Source organism: Anoplopoma fimbria, chromosome 11 (assembly GCF_027596085.1).
Source record: "Anoplopoma fimbria isolate UVic2021 breed Golden Eagle Sablefish chromosome 11, Afim_UVic_2022, whole genome shotgun sequence".
NCBI classification, from domain to species: Eukaryota; Metazoa; Chordata; class Actinopteri; order Perciformes; family Anoplopomatidae; genus Anoplopoma; species Anoplopoma fimbria.
This window is the reverse complement of record NC_072459.1, coordinates 3,560,340-3,575,486: the sequence shown is the minus strand read 5'-3', so window position 1 is coordinate 3,575,486 and position 15,147 is coordinate 3,560,340. Positions and strand designations below refer to the sequence as shown.

At 43.6% G+C, this 15,147-nt stretch overlaps 2 protein-coding genes across 2 annotated transcripts; one reads left to right on the top strand and one right to left on the bottom strand.

Annotated features, from left to right (window-relative positions):
* Window positions 1-182: 182 nt before the first annotated feature.
* Window positions 183-10,723, top strand: LOC129097902 (TBC1 domain family member 10B-like). Its single transcript, XM_054606797.1, has 11 exons — window positions 183-358; window positions 479-600; window positions 1,555-2,583; window positions 3,408-3,507; window positions 3,623-3,730; window positions 4,465-4,571; window positions 5,033-5,147; window positions 6,137-6,202; window positions 6,285-6,474; window positions 6,596-6,750; window positions 6,914-10,723. Exons 3-11 carry the CDS (start codon window positions 1,574-1,576, stop codon window positions 7,820-7,822), a joined length of 2,760 nt encoding a protein of 919 aa, XP_054462772.1. The 5' UTR covers window positions 183-358; window positions 479-600; window positions 1,555-1,573; the 3' UTR covers window positions 7,823-10,723.
* Window positions 10,724-11,250: 527 nt separating this feature from the next.
* On the bottom strand, window positions 11,251-14,535 carry mylpfa (myosin light chain, phosphorylatable, fast skeletal muscle a). The gene is made up of 6 exons (XM_054606798.1): window positions 14,457-14,535; window positions 13,164-13,239; window positions 12,961-13,065; window positions 12,215-12,293; window positions 12,072-12,120; window positions 11,251-11,894 (listed from the first exon to the last, which is right to left on the bottom strand). The coding sequence occupies exons 1-6, from the start codon at window positions 14,490-14,492 to the stop codon at window positions 11,793-11,795; spliced, it is 447 nt and encodes a 148-aa protein (XP_054462773.1). The 5' UTR covers window positions 14,493-14,535; the 3' UTR covers window positions 11,251-11,792.
* Window positions 14,536-15,147: the final 612 nt, after the last annotated feature.

Here is a 15,147-nt window from a genome sequence, read left to right as displayed (position 1 = left end):
AGTAAAATATAAATATTCAAGTAAAGTAAAATAAAATAAAAAACCTCAATAGTGTATTTAAAATAAAAAACAGTACTAAAATGTATTTAGTTACTTTCCACCACAGCACATCTCTGCTCTGGAAGGGAGGCTCCTGCGCGTTGTTGCGTGCGGGTGCCCGACGACGTTGGCGTGAACACGCACGTAGCTGTCAGTAGGAAATGCAGGCTGCTGCTGCTGGATGTAGCTAGCGTTCTCCGCTGAGCGTGGACACACCAAACAAAGAAACCCCTTTTTATTTCAGAATGAAAACTGTCCTGTAGAAAGCTGCTCGCTTATAGAGAGGATTGTCTCGGAGAAGTCGTAATGTCTCACTGAGGTAACGGAGAAATCCAGCTAGCTAGCTAGGCTAATGCTAATAGCCACATTAGGCTAACTTAGCTAGTTAGCTGCTAGCTTAGCTCCCAGGTGCTCAGCGGCTCTGTTTCTCTTTCCACAGAGGAGCAGGTGAGGAGAACCGGAGCAGTGGCGGGGGGAGCGTACGGGTAGGAACACCCCCTCTCTCTCCTCCTTCCCTTGGATCATCCAGGCGGACGGATCACGGTGACACGCCGGCTGTGGGTGAGTGGACCGGGCAGCGGGGTGGACAAGGCCGGGGACGCTGGGAGGGAGGAGGGAGGGAGGAGGGTGGTGGGTGTTGACTATTAGCTACTAGTGAACCACATTGCTCCTGTGTGCAGAAATGGGAAGTTGAGTGTTTTCTAGAAAGGTCTCCACAGAGGATATGACAACAAAGTGTCTCTGCTTGTTATGAGCCACATGTGTGTGAGGCTGCTTTGTTGTTAAAGTGTGAAATCATAGTTTATTCTTACATTACATTCATTCAGTAGTATATTACATATCATTCACACACTGATGACAGGCTACCATGCAAGGTGCCACCATCAGACTCTAACTAACATTCATCATCCAGTCCACACCGATGGCAACTTGGGAGCAACTTGGGGTTAAGTGTCTTGCCCAAGGACACATCGACTGCTGAAGCCAGGTATCGAACCATTGGAGAACTACATTACATTACATTACATTACATTACATTACAGTCATTTAGCAGACGCTTTTATCCAAAGCGACTTACAGTCAGTAGTATATTACATATCATTACATATCATTCACCCATTCACACACTGATGACAGGCTACCATGCAAGGTGCCACCATCAGACTCTAACTAACATTCATCATCCAGTCCACACCGATGGCAAGCCTTCAGGAGCAACTTGGGGTTAAGTGTCTTGCCCAAGGACACATCGACTGCTGAGGCCAGGTATTGAACCACTGACCTTCTGATTGGAGAACTACCTTGCTCTCCACTACGCCATAGCCGTGTCTTCTGTGTAGCAAAAGAGGAAATGTCAGTGGCTGTAAACATTACACTTCTTTTGCTGCTACAACTAAAAATGACTCTTTAGTCATCTGTTGCATCAGGCGTTGACCTTTAGAGTACTTGTTGTTGATGAACTGAAAGCTGCAAAATAAAACTTACCGTCTTGTCTTTTTCTCTCTATTTGTAAAGGAGAGATCAGAGTGGAATCATGGCTGAACTCTTCACGCTATCCCCATCACCCCCTGCGTTGGGTGATCCTCATGCAGCTCCATCCGTCCCTCCATCCTCATCAGCAGCCCCCGCACCAGAGTCTGCCAGGGAGACGCCCACGCCCAGGTCTTCCCTCTACAACGACAAAGCTTTGACTGGAAACACTCCTGGAGCACAGTCAGCGGAGTTGAGTTCACCCTTAACTCCAAACCCATCCTTGAGTCCTCCCAAACTCACTGCTGAGACCCCCCTCACTTTATTGGTACACGAGGCTGCTCCTGCTCCACAGACAGAGGACTCGGCAGGGACGGTTTCAGAGACTGGAGCTCATGTTATTAAGCAGGAAACGATGAGCAGTGACCCACCAGCTGCAGAGCTCTTTAATACTGACACAGAGACTCCAGCACTGCCAAATGAGCCGTCAACTCAGAGCGAAGTGCAACAGGCATCCCCATCTCCTGATCTCAATCCTGGTCCTAATCTCTACCCCAATGTGCATGTCACACACAATCCAAATCCTGTCAGGGATGATATTCAATTTACAGTGGGTCAACCCCCCATCGCTGTGGCTTCCATTTCCACGCCTACTCCTGAAGAATCAACCGTTACGGCTGCATCAGCAACCGCAGAAGAGGAGAAACCTCAGCCACCTCAACAAGCACAAAACCCTGAAAGTCTGCCTCCTCCTGTCTCCCCGAAGCCTGACACTCCCATTGAAGCAAAGAAAGCAGAACTTCCCAGCACCCCCACCAGAGTCGAACTCCCCAGCCCGACTGTCCCACTGATCCAAGAACCAGCCTTCCCGCTGCCCAGCCCCAAACCCCGGCCGGCCCCTGACACCCTCAGCTACCTAGAGTCAGCCAGCATGATGTCGGGGACATTGGAGTCTCTATCTGGGCTCGGAGAGGACGGGAGCTCTGTGGGCTCAGACTCAGAGATCAATGGCATGGCTGTCAGACGCACTGATAAATATGGCTTCCTAGGTGGGACTCAGTACAGTGACACAGGGTGAGTAATTTGACATCACCTAATGAGTAATGACGCTCCCTTCCTTTGTGCAAAATATTGATCTCTGTGTGAAGTCATTATGTCTAACAGATAGGTCTGAGATGTGAGATTAGAGACGCCTATTCAGTATGGCTGTTTGAATGAGGGGGTAAAACCTATCTTTTTTTAAGGTTCCATGCAGACATTACGCTATTTGCAATTTGAGACATAATGAGATTATGGCCACTGATGTAAATCCTGCCTATCTCCCTTTTAATCGGTCAATTTGCTTTTCTCAAACATCTCATTCACTCTGTCATCCGTCTGCCCCAAAGAGATTGTCCTCTCTTGTCTGTCTCACCCTCTCTTTCCTGTCTTCTTCCTCTTCTCTGCTGCTCTAAACATATCTCTTTATCCTTTATCTCCCCTTGGTCTGACTCAGATAATGCTGAGAGCGTATTTTGTGACTAAATATGTACTGACTGTGTGTCTCTGTGGTATCACCTCTAACGCCCATCTGCTCTCTTCCTCTCTTTTCTGTCAGATTTGCTTCTACTTTTTCTGACAAGCTTATTGCTCTTTGACTGCTGAATAATTGAAAACATATTGATTTACCATCAGTAGTGGCAGTGCATTCTGGTCAATTTTGTTCTGTATTTAAGAAATTCATCATAATGTTGTGCAAATTAATGTAAAACAGAGAATGAGTTAATTATTTATACAATTAGATTAGAATAACAAATGTTGAAACATATTGTAGTGCAATATGTAGAGGTGTGAAAAGAAAAAGAGTACTTCCCAGTTCTGTCAGTGATGGAGTAATTTTATATTACTCACTATTACAGTGAAAAGGAAGTTCGAGTTGAAGTAGCCAGACAAAGGGAGGTAAAGTGGCTTGATATGTTCTACAACTGGGATAAATGGATCAAACATCGCTTCCAGAAGGTATGCATCGGCCTTTCAGATGTGTTTTTACATATACTTGGATTGGTTATACTTGACATAATGCCAGAGCTGATACCCTGTGTGTCTTTTTGTGTGTCTTTTTGTGCGTTTTAAGGTGAAGTTGCGCTGCAGGAAGGGGATTCCATCGTCTCTCAGATCCAAAGCCTGGCAGCTGCTGTCCAACAGCCAAGAGCTCCTGGATGCCAACCCTGGAAAATTTGATGTATGACTGTTAGCATGTTGTCTTTTTGAAAAGTTTATTTTTGATAACATTTAAAAATGTAACACAAAGGGTGAATGGTAGAACTAAAAACATGAGGTCTAAGTTGCTGTTATCAAATACACTTATTATACATGCATTCAGGCCTCCAGCATTAAACTAAAACGGATGGACTTCGGTTTTCTTCACGACTGTTCATTGTGAGCTTGTAATATCACGTTACACAAACCTTTGGTCAAAATGTTATTCTGATCTTCTTTTATTCTGCTCTCTTAATTCCTGAACTTGTCTCTCTCTCTTTGTATACAGTTGGTTGTAGCTGGGTTGAGAATATTTAAGGACACTGAAGAAGCTACAGTATTTTGGTTGAGTAACTGGCTCAAAGTGGGGCCCATTGTAATGGGCTGTGTGGCTGATCAGGGCAATTTCAGCTCCAGGGGTGCTAAAAGGGCGCAGGCACAGACCTAGCGAGCTGTAAGCCTCTTATCAGGACCGGTAATCCTGCCTGTCCTGCCTCCGTGTCCACGTTGGAGGGGTGGGGGGGTCTGGCCTTGGCTGGGTCTGGGTCCCAGCAGTCTGCTTATTATTGTTTGTGTTGTCTGACTCTCAAAATGTGGATTCATACAGGGCTTTGCTGTCTAATCCACTGTAATGGCTAATTTGGAAATTGACTCCATGAGCTAATGGATTTTATTCTAAAACTTGTGTCTATTTTTTTAAATTTCTTTTTACTTCAGGAGCTGGAGAGAGAGCCGGGAGAAGCTAAATGGCTGGACATTATAGAGAAAGATCTCCACAGACAGTTTCCCTTCCATGAGATGTTTGCTGCTCGTGGTGGCCACGGGTAAAAAAAACAAAAAACCTATATATAAGCACACACCCTTAGACATCCGAGTTAACACACATGATTGACAAGACCTGCACACTGACTGAAATGTTCAAATGTTATGTAACTAATAGCTGAGAGTGTTTGATCCTGGAGAAACTGATACAACCAAGAAAATGGTGTTAATTAAGTATATCAAAAATAGTTGAGTCATTATTATTAAAAAAGCGACAATGTCATACAGAAAACCTTGGTAAAATAAACGGAAAATTAAAAAATAAGCAGTGGATATTTGTTTTCAGATACTTTTGTCTGCATTTTATTTTAACCCAGATTCCTGTTGGTTACTAATTAAAGTCTGGTATCGGATCAGTAGTCGTTATGTCTGATACCCAAAGCCCAGGTACCAATATTGGTATCAGGACTACAAAAGTCAGATTGGTGCAATCCTTAACAGGTACATTTTTTTGTTCTGGCAGGCAACAGGATCTGTACCGGATCCTGAAGGCCTACACCATCTACCGGCCCGACGAGGGCTACTGCCAGGCCCAGGCTCCGGTGGCTGCAGTGCTGCTCATGCATATGCCTGCTGAGGTGAGGGGCTGAGCCAGGGGGGTGCAGGTTCTCACTCAGTGGTGAAACTAAAACGTTTCATCGGTGTAAGGTTACCTTACAAAACGGGCCGATTTTGAGTTGAATGTCTGTTACCACCAATGGACCTTACAATATACCTTCATGTAACGTGATCCCAAAATCGCCTCCATACACTAACACATGTCACACAAGTATCGTAGGTAAAATACCTACTGAGGCAAAAGAATTTCCATCTTTTTACCAGACCATTGGGCTCTCAGGAAGACAAGTTAACACCCTATGTAGCATATCACGGTGCAGTTTGTAATGCTTGAAACGGAAATCATGTTATGTTTTTGATTTAGAGACTGATCTCTCTTCCTGTTTAACCCTCTTCACTGGATACATTTGTTACGAGAGAGTGGGCGGGCGAGAAATCGATAAAAAGCACTCAATTAAAAATAGTAGCAGGCAGCAGACTGGTGATGAAACAATCGACAGGGTGTCCTGCAAATATCAAGCGTCTGTGATACAGACAGAACTCAAGTTACAGTTGCTTTTGCTCAGCCATTTTTACAGCAAGGTGACCACAGCCTGCCTGATCTGACAGTATCATAGTATCATACCCTGATATAAACGGGTGTCTGCGTGAGCGTATTTTGATCTGATGAAGTGATACTGAAGTAGCTGGGTGTTTTTATTTTCTGATGACAGTTGGACAGCTGCTGTACCTGGAGTTTGTCTTTATCTACTGAAAGTTTTCTCACGGTTTCAAAGCTATTTTCTGTTTAGCAGCAGGACAGGAAGGACTATATATATATATTGTTGTTCATAGATCACTATATATATCTCCAAAAGAAGGAAGCATGAACCGATTTAGTCAATTATTAATTTGCACATTGTTCTATTTTTGTTAAAGCCACAAAAAGGAGCAGGGAAGCAAAGAGGTGTTGATGCAGTTATCGGTGCATTTATAACTTTAACTCTTTCATTTGTTTCCGGTTTCACAGCAAGCTTTTTGGTGCCTCGTTCAGATATGCGAGAAATATCTTCCCGGCTACTACAGCGCTGGACTGGTGAGTCAAAGAACTCTCTTTTGTCAGAACTTCCTGTCAGTTTTCTCAGCTTTGTTGACGCTCTCACTTCTGTCGTTTTTAGGAGGCGATCCAGCTGGACGGTGAGATCTTCTTCTCCCTGTTGCGGCGTACGTGTCCAATGGCGTACCGACATCTTAAGAAGTTCAAGATCGACCCAATTCTCTACATGACGGAGTGGTTCATGTGCATCTTCTCACGCACCTTGCCATGGGCCAGTGTACTGCGTGTATGGGACATGTTCTTCTGTGAAGGTACCGTTCATATCCATACAATCCAGCTGCTGTCTGTTTATAAATGAACTGTGTGATGAAGAATTGGGATCAATATTGATTCTTGCTTTGTCAGAAGCCTGATGTAAGTGTCTGGTTGTAGGGGTGAAGATAGTGTTTCGTGTGGGTCTGGTGCTTCTGAAACAGATGCTCGGCTCTGTGGATAAACTGCGTGAAGTACAGGGCATGTATGAAACCATGGAGCGTCTAAGGAACATCGCACCTGACGCTATCAGAGAGGACATATTGGTACAGGAGGTGGGTGTATTTCTCTTCTCGCATCAGTGCTTGTACATGAACAAAACCTGCTTCTGTTTTTAGTCAGCAACACGAGTTATGAGTCACTTTGTCCTGTAGTGCCAAGTCTGGTAATCATCACTTCCTCTGTCTGTCTCGTCCCTGTCTGCCGTGTGTCGTCCAGATCATCATTCTCCCGGTGACGGAGTCGCTCATAGAGAGGGAGTGCAACATCCAGGTGAGGAAGTGGAGGGAGTCCAGAGGGGAGCTGACACACCAGCCCGCCCGCCGCCTCCACGGTACGAGGGCCATCTTCGAGTACAAACGCCGCGCCGCCTCCATCAGCTCCGGCGGCAGCTTCTCGTTCCTGGGAAGCTCGATCCCGCCGCCCGGACCCCTCCGGGCCTCATCCAGCCTGCTCTCACTCCCTGGCTTCCGCAGGTCAAAGGCTCCTTTTCAAACCAAGAAGGGCTCCTTCTCGGGGCCCTCTGGGATGGAGGGCCTGACGCTTAAGACATCAAGCCCGGAGCGAGGCCCCAGCCATAAGCCACCTATTCCTCCAGGAGCCGCTCAGAGGGCACCGGCACCCCACATTCGGAGCCCCTTAGTCGGAGGTGCATCTGGCTCATCATCTGGGCCGACTCAGGCGTCAGAGAACCCCCCAGCACAGAGCCAGTCTGCTGCTTCAGCCCCAACAGGAAGCCCAGCACCACCGCCCAGCACTCTGTCCCCCTCCCCGAAGATCGTCTCCGAGCAAATCACTCCCAACCTCCCCTCTCCTACGGCGAATAACACCCCTCTGACGCCAATTCAAGATTCAAAAAAAGAAGCGGCGCCAGCGGCCGACGTCCCAGCCGGAGAGGAAGAGGTGAAGAAGAAGAAGAGGAGCAAAGAAGACAAGAAGAAGGAAAAGGAAGATGACAAGAAAAAAATGAAGGAGAAGAAAGAGAAGGACAAGGCTGAAAAAGAGAGGTTCAGGAAGGAGAAAGAGAGGCTAGAAAAAGAGAAGAAGAAAGGGGGGAAGAAAAAGGACAAAGGGGGAGGAGAAGCGGAGGACAAGAACGGAGCTGCAGCAACAAGAGATTCGGCCTAGTTCCCCACTCGTCATTCCAGGATAAAGAAAAGGGACGCTGAACAAAAGAACAGGTCAGGGGAACAAAAGACCCCCAGACACAGAACGAGTGATTAATAAAAAAGAGATGGGGTGGCTTCATGTACAACACATCATTTCAAAGACTTAATGTAGTCCTAGGACTATGGTGGAGAAAACTGGATCTTGGTTTTAATAGCACCTCGAGGGGCTTTTAACCGTCGCTCAATGCTTTTTCTTTTTCACCAACTTTTAGCAAGATGGGACAAATTTCCTTTTTTCAACTGGAGCATGGACTGTGAATTACAGATTACAGTCTTTATCTCTTTTAGTTTTTTATTATTTTACAAATTCTTCCTCATTTTTATTATTTTAATCAGATTGATGGCAGTGTTTAGAGAAATATTGACTCAAAGGATTGTTGAACTGAAGGTTTGCAGGAATAGTGACGGTGCCATAGAGTATGTAAATATAAGGTCTACCTAAAGCACATAGGATCCTGTTAGCACTCCACAAGCCCCGTCGTTTCTCCTCTGTGGACTCGTAATCTCGATGCCTGCGACAAACAGAAAAAGAAAACCCTTTGAAGTCGTCTCAAACACAGGCACTGAAGGCAGAAATGCTAGTAATGTTGTTGAGGATGTATTTATTGTCATGTTAAATGTTGTGAGTGAGTGTGTGCCTTAGTAGTGTAGTGAAATGTGTTACTGTTCTGTGTGTAGCCTCCCTGTTTTCAGTCTCCCTCTGGCTGCTTTTTTTTTTTTTTTAATCCCTGAGTGGTTCTCCCCAAATTCTTCTTTCAGTGGAATAAATCTGAAGGGGGAAATGGCCGAAAACAGGGCGAACTTTAAGAATACAACCAGGCACCGTGAAGTGTATGTGTTTTGTTTTTTTTGTCTCTGACAAAAGAAAACACAGGGAGCTTTTTATTGTTTTTATTTCAATTTATTGTGTCTGAGGTTGAATTTTGCAAAAAAGCGTGCATAATTGATAAACTAGTTGCGTGACAATTTGCAATACCCAGCAGTGACCGTGCACGAGTCCTGCAGACCAAATCTGTAAAATTAGTATTATTTTTGCTTCTGACGAACAAAATTCCTCCGTGTGTGTTTTTATTTAGCCAAATTTCAGCATGGGTGAGAACACGAGTTCATGAGCCCATTAGAATGTGATTTCAAGTTTCTTAAAGAGAATGAAGGAAGATTTTGGCACTTGTGATTTGGTCACAAAGTACCACTGAAGTCGACCACTCCGTTAGTGTAGTGACGTAGAAAACGAGAGTCTCGGCCGGTTTCATGGTGTGAAATCTGCCTGGAGGACCTATAGGAAGCCACTTGACTGGAGGTGCCAGGTGTGCCAATGTAGCATTAACCTCTGATCTTTGACCTTCGGGCTCTGGTGTATTTATGTACAAAGTGGTTAATTTAATCAAATATAGTATATTATGAATTATTATTATTATTATTTTGCATCTGACTATTTTTCTATGTGAGTGAGAGACACCTGGTTGACTGGAACGATGGCCGACTACACGCAGTGTGGTTGCAGGGGGATCATCTATGTGTTTATTTTTAGTTTATTTTCTTTGCACGCCAAGTCCTCTGCTTCTACACCACAAAACTCAATGCATGTCGTTGCTATTATTTAAGTTTATTGTCACTGTTGGTTTGGTCAGCTAAAGGTTCACGAGTCTCCGGTTTACTGAAGTGCAGTATTAAACAGACTTGAGTAACGGGCCTCCGACGGAGAAAACAGTGAGCCGAGTCGTTCAGACAGAATTTTTGGGAGTTGAAGGTCTTAATCGTACTGTATAATATACTAAAAAGTGATTTATGAGCTTTGAATCGTTCATTAATTGGAGATCTTGAGTATGTCTGTCTCACCAACTTGTGTTGTAACACTCATGATGACTTAAGGACTAACTCCCTAACCTATTTACACTCAGTGTTCTGTACTGTAACATATTTATGCATACGTTTAACTGCACTGAACCCCATCAGTATACGATGAATAGTGCCAGGTAGTTAGTGTAAAACCATTTGATGGCAAAAAAAAGCATTGATGCTCTTTAACTGTACTGTTTTTGTAGTTAAGGATTAGAGGGACTTTCGTGTAATTGTAGCCAACATATGTCCTGCATTTTCAACGTTTTTTTTTCACTTAAACTTGTCATTTAGATTTATAAACATCCTCCTCCATCCTCCCTCCTTTCTTTTGACACCGGTGCATTCATAGGCACAGATTAGTGTAGTGTTAGTGACGATAACCTGAACACATCTATGCAAACCCGCCTCCATCACGACCGCTGATGGTGCGCGGTGACAGCAGCACTGATTTAAACCTCCTGATCTTCAGGATCAGTTTGGTGCCGTGGGAAGAAATAATTTTGTGCTTCAGTCGCTTTTTTTCTGAGCACGCTTTCATTCCCGTGGGATACAATATTTTATGAGCAATACTTCCTCGCAGCTCATGTCTTGGTGATAATGTAATTTCTCTTATTTCAGAGGGCTCGAGATGCCTTGATGATCAAAACTAATAATCTCGCTAGCTTGTGGAATCAGCACTGCAATATTGAGGACGAATCAAGAAATCCATTTCTATCAGGTCCTTTGCGCATTTCTGCATCGATCCTGAAACTGTCGTTCTTGATGCAAGTTGATTGAGAATGACTTCCCACTAATGCAAAACGTTTTAAGAAGCATTTCAGCTGTTTGTTTGTTTTTTTTCTCCCCCATGCCGTTACATCTTTTGTGTTTTTAAGTTTACATTGTCACTCTCTCTGGTGAAAGTGAAATAAAATCATATAGCTAATTGAATTCATTCCTTCAGATCTACAACTGATGTATTTAATTGATGATGATAATGACATTTGTGATGAGTAATAAACCATAATATATTAAATCATCATGTTGTTTTTGAGTTTCTTGGTGTTTGAAATGTGGACGATGTTCTGTCTGCGTATAAGTAGCGATGAATTCAACCTTAAGAGCTGCTGTTGATCGTATTCTTGGAAACATTATGAATTTTGATGGATTTAAATAACCAGCTGTCTCTGCCACAATAGCAGGGGTTTGGTCATTTATATACATTATGCTGCGGATCTGTGTTTATTAAATTTACTCCTCAGGCTCCTATTTGAACATCCAGACGTAAAGACGCTCCAGTAGATGTCACTATATATTCAGGATGGGTTTCCTCCCACAGAGCCACTGAACAGAGACACTGTTGTACAAAAAAGGAAAGAGATTTTATTCACAGTTTGTCCCTTTTTATTTTTACAGAGGAAAACCTAGGAAGGGTCCAGCTTATGGAAAAAAAAAAAGATGATTTAATGGTTGCAGGAAGGAGTGGAGGGAAAGAACTCGAAGACTTGAATGTTTTCTTTCGGCCCTTTCGCTCCCCTCCTTCAGTTTTTTTTTTTTTTTTTTTTTTCTTTTTCCACTTTTCAAGGAAGAAAAGTTGTCGTCACTTTAAGGAGGCAACTTTTCCCCTTTCTAACCTGCAATTGCTCCCCCCTCCTCCCTTTTTTACACCCGAGAGGAAGTCTTCAAAATTTGGAATGAGGTCCTCGTACTGTGTCGTAAAGCTGTCTCCTCCTCAGATGCTGAGGGAAGCAGAGGGACACAGTTCATCACACACCTCAGAGGTGGATGTGACGGGGCAGACAGAGATGTAGAGGTGAGAAGACAGAAGATGGTTGCAAGGAAAGAAAAGGTTTTTGAGAAAAGCTTGTGGATGGAAATGATGTTACAGGATAATTTTATTGGAAATCACCCTCTATTCCCCATAAGCAAACATAGACACCCCATGAGCATCAGCCCTCTCGTGCGTCAGAGTCTTTGGTTTGACCACGAACGGCTGAGCACACAGGTTTACACAGAAGCTTGGCGAGGAGGAAGAGGAGGAAAGAAGAGGGCAGGGAAGGCAGACAAGCAAAGGGATTGCTGTTTTTTTTAGTCTTCTAGCGTTCTCTTTACTCCTCCTTCTCCTCTCCGTGTGTGATGACGTAGCAGATGTTCTTGTAGTCTACGTTGCCGGCAACATCTGGGGGGAAGGCGGACCACATGTTCTTAATCTGAGGGAGAAAATGAAGGTTGGATATTCAGCACGGCGTTAGGATGTAGACGCTATCTTACTGATATTTCTTCAAAGGAATGCACCATGTGTGATGATTGTCTGACTATTAGCACTTCAGAATATGTTGAATATCAGACCAGTCTGCCAAAAACACACAGTTCTCCAGTAATTTTACCTCATCCTTGGAGAACCTGTCGCACTGAGTGGTCAGGAGCTCCTCAAGGCTGGAATGAGGGAACAGACAGACATTTTGGGAGTCAAACAATAAATTGAACATGTGTGGAGAACTTTGATGTCATTTTTTAAAAGATTGCTCACAATTCCTTCTTGATGCTTCCAGTAGCCTCGGGGTCCAGAACCTTGAAGGCGGTAAGGATAACGTCCTCGGGGTCAGCACCTGACGTGGAGAAGACAGAGAGGTTAGTAAACCTTCACACAGACTAACAGGGTGGAAAAAGTATTCAAAACTGAAGTAAAAGTAGAAATACACATCAATCAAGTCACAAAGAGATGCAAAACTACAAAAAGGAGACTCAAAACTACCAAAAAAAGGACACAAAACATCCTCAAAGAGACTCAAAACAACTGGGAGAGATCCAAAACAACCTTTACATGTCTATGCTTGGGGGCCAATTCTCTCATAATTATGAGTAAAAAGCCCTGCATTCAAAAGTAAAAGTACCTATTGTGCATATAATTATATTACTGGTTCATTATCATTGATCTACTGATATGTAAGCAGCCATTGGATGTTGCAGTTGGAGCTTATTTCAACTACTTCAGACACTGTTGGGTAGTTTAATCTATAAGAATGCGTCATATTTTATAAACTGACCTTGTGTTTTGTATATGAAATCTTAAAAGTAGCTATTGTTGTAAATAAATATAGTGGAGTAAAAAGTATAAAGTAGCAGAAAATGGAAATACTCAAGTACAAGTACCTCAAAATTGTACCTAGGTTGAGTACTTGAGTCCACTGTCGACTGAATATACTATTTTTACAGTATAATGTAAACAATGTATAAAGCTTTGGTATAAACAGATGGTTAAAATGAGCCGCCCACCCTTCAGCTTCTCTCCGAACATGGTGAGGAAGACGGTGAAGTTGATGGGGCCGCTGGCCTCCTTGATCATGGCGTCCAGCTCCTCAGTCTTGGTGTTCAACTGGCCTGAACAGCAGCCAAAAAGAAATTTGAATCAGTAAAAGAGATCATGAAACGAGTAGCCACACATGCTTTTTCCACTGGAGATTCATCCCAACGCTCACCCATTGAGGCCAGCACGTCCCTCAGGTCATCTTTGCTGATGATACCGTCTCTGTTCTGGTCAATGATTGTGAAAGCCTACAAAGAGGAGAAGCAGACGGTGTTTAAATCTTGAAGGAAGCATTTTAAAACTGAAGGTGGAGAGACCTTTTGTGAGTATCTGTGACGCAGTGCTGTTAGAGGATATTGTGCAAGAAAAAGGCTGCACCCCGAAAAGCCCACTGTGACTATAGTGGCCTTGTGTGGGGGTTGTGAGGAGGGGCTGTGGGGGTGCTTAAGGTAGCCCCGAGTCTTTCCTTACATGTTAATTTGGGAAAGCATCATTACGGAACAGCTGTCTGATCCCCTCTGAAACATAAACTCTTGAACTTGAACTCACTTCTCATCTCTCCCCCTGCCTTCCTATTTCTTACTCTCTCACCCACACACACACACACACACACACACACAAAAACACTTCCCGTCGCTCTCATGGATACGAAACACATCCCTGCTATCTTTCCATCTGTGCAGCGTACTGAGATCACTGCAATCATCGTGTCATACGTTCCAAAAGTGGCACTGAAGACGCCCGTATCATTTATCGCAGGAGGCATGTTTCCTCTATTCGCAGCAGTTATCCCTTGACAACACATTAAAAAACACCAACACCATCTTTATCCATCTCTTGGCAGCGTGTCTTTATAAAATCTAATCTCCCTGACCTAACTGGAGCTCAACACACGCCCTTCTCACTGTACCCTGTTGCCTTTTGGTCTTTCTTTCTGCTTATCAAATAACGATCAATAGAAATGAATCATAAGTGAAAGTTTTGAAAACATAAAATGTGCTTTTTTCTTTCCTCTCCTCACATTCTCTGTTCTGCACAACAACACAGGTCCAGCTGTTCTGATTGGCCTCGCAGCCTTCAGCCTTAAGAAGATGTTTGAGTGACAGCTGGGAGAGTGGGTGTGGGGTCAAAGGTGAACGATATGTGACGAGCTTCGGATGGTGACAGAAATTTCAGAGCTCGTCCTAATGACATTCTTGTGCTTATTGGATTGTCAGGGGAGAAGAGGAGTTGCACGCAAAATAGCAACTGCTTTGAAAATGGAAAAGAGCTGCATTACCAAACTCTAATTTTGGTCCAAGACATTTTACTGAAATTACAGCAGCTTTAATTCAGGCTCTTTACATCTATGTGTCTATCGATTAAATAGAAGTAACACAGTCTGATGCTTCCTGATGCTCGTACAGTAGGGAATAGGGAGCTCCTGTAGCGGTGGAGTGTCGCTGTGAGTCCGGACAAACCTCACCTCTTTGTACTCCTGAATCTGGCTCTGCTCAAACATGGAGAACACGTTGGAGGAACCACCATCTCCTGCTGCCTGCCTCCTCTTTGCCTTCTTTGGTGCCTGGAGGACAAACACAAGAGAGCAAATTTGAAGAAAAACTCACAGTGATGCTGCCAAGTCCCAAACATTTTTGGCTTGTGGCCCCTAAAGATTAAATGATGTGTACGTGCATATATCCACCACAAATAGGGATTACCTTCTATGAACATCTTTCATTTTTAATTGTTAGAAGCCGTGATGTAGCAAAACAATATATTTCTTCCCATCAATCCTGTCGTTATCCCTCAGATATGTGTAAAGAGGTCATAACCTCCAGGTTGAGAATATGATTCAATTAAATTCAATTCAGTTTATTTTGTATAGCCCAGAATCACAAATTACAAATTTGCCTCAGAGGGCTTTACAATCTGTACACATGCGATAATACGACAATATGATGCACTTGGTTTCTTTTTTTTATTAGATAAAATAAGATAAGATAAGATAATCCTTTATTAGTCCCACAGCGGGGAAATTTGCAGGCTATCCTCCAGATGCTTGAGTTTTTCATGCAATCTGAAGTGCAAACTATAATTTAACAACCCAGGCATCCTTAAAACTGCATCCCCAAGAACTGCAATTAATCCACAAAAAATCCCACAAAATAATTTAC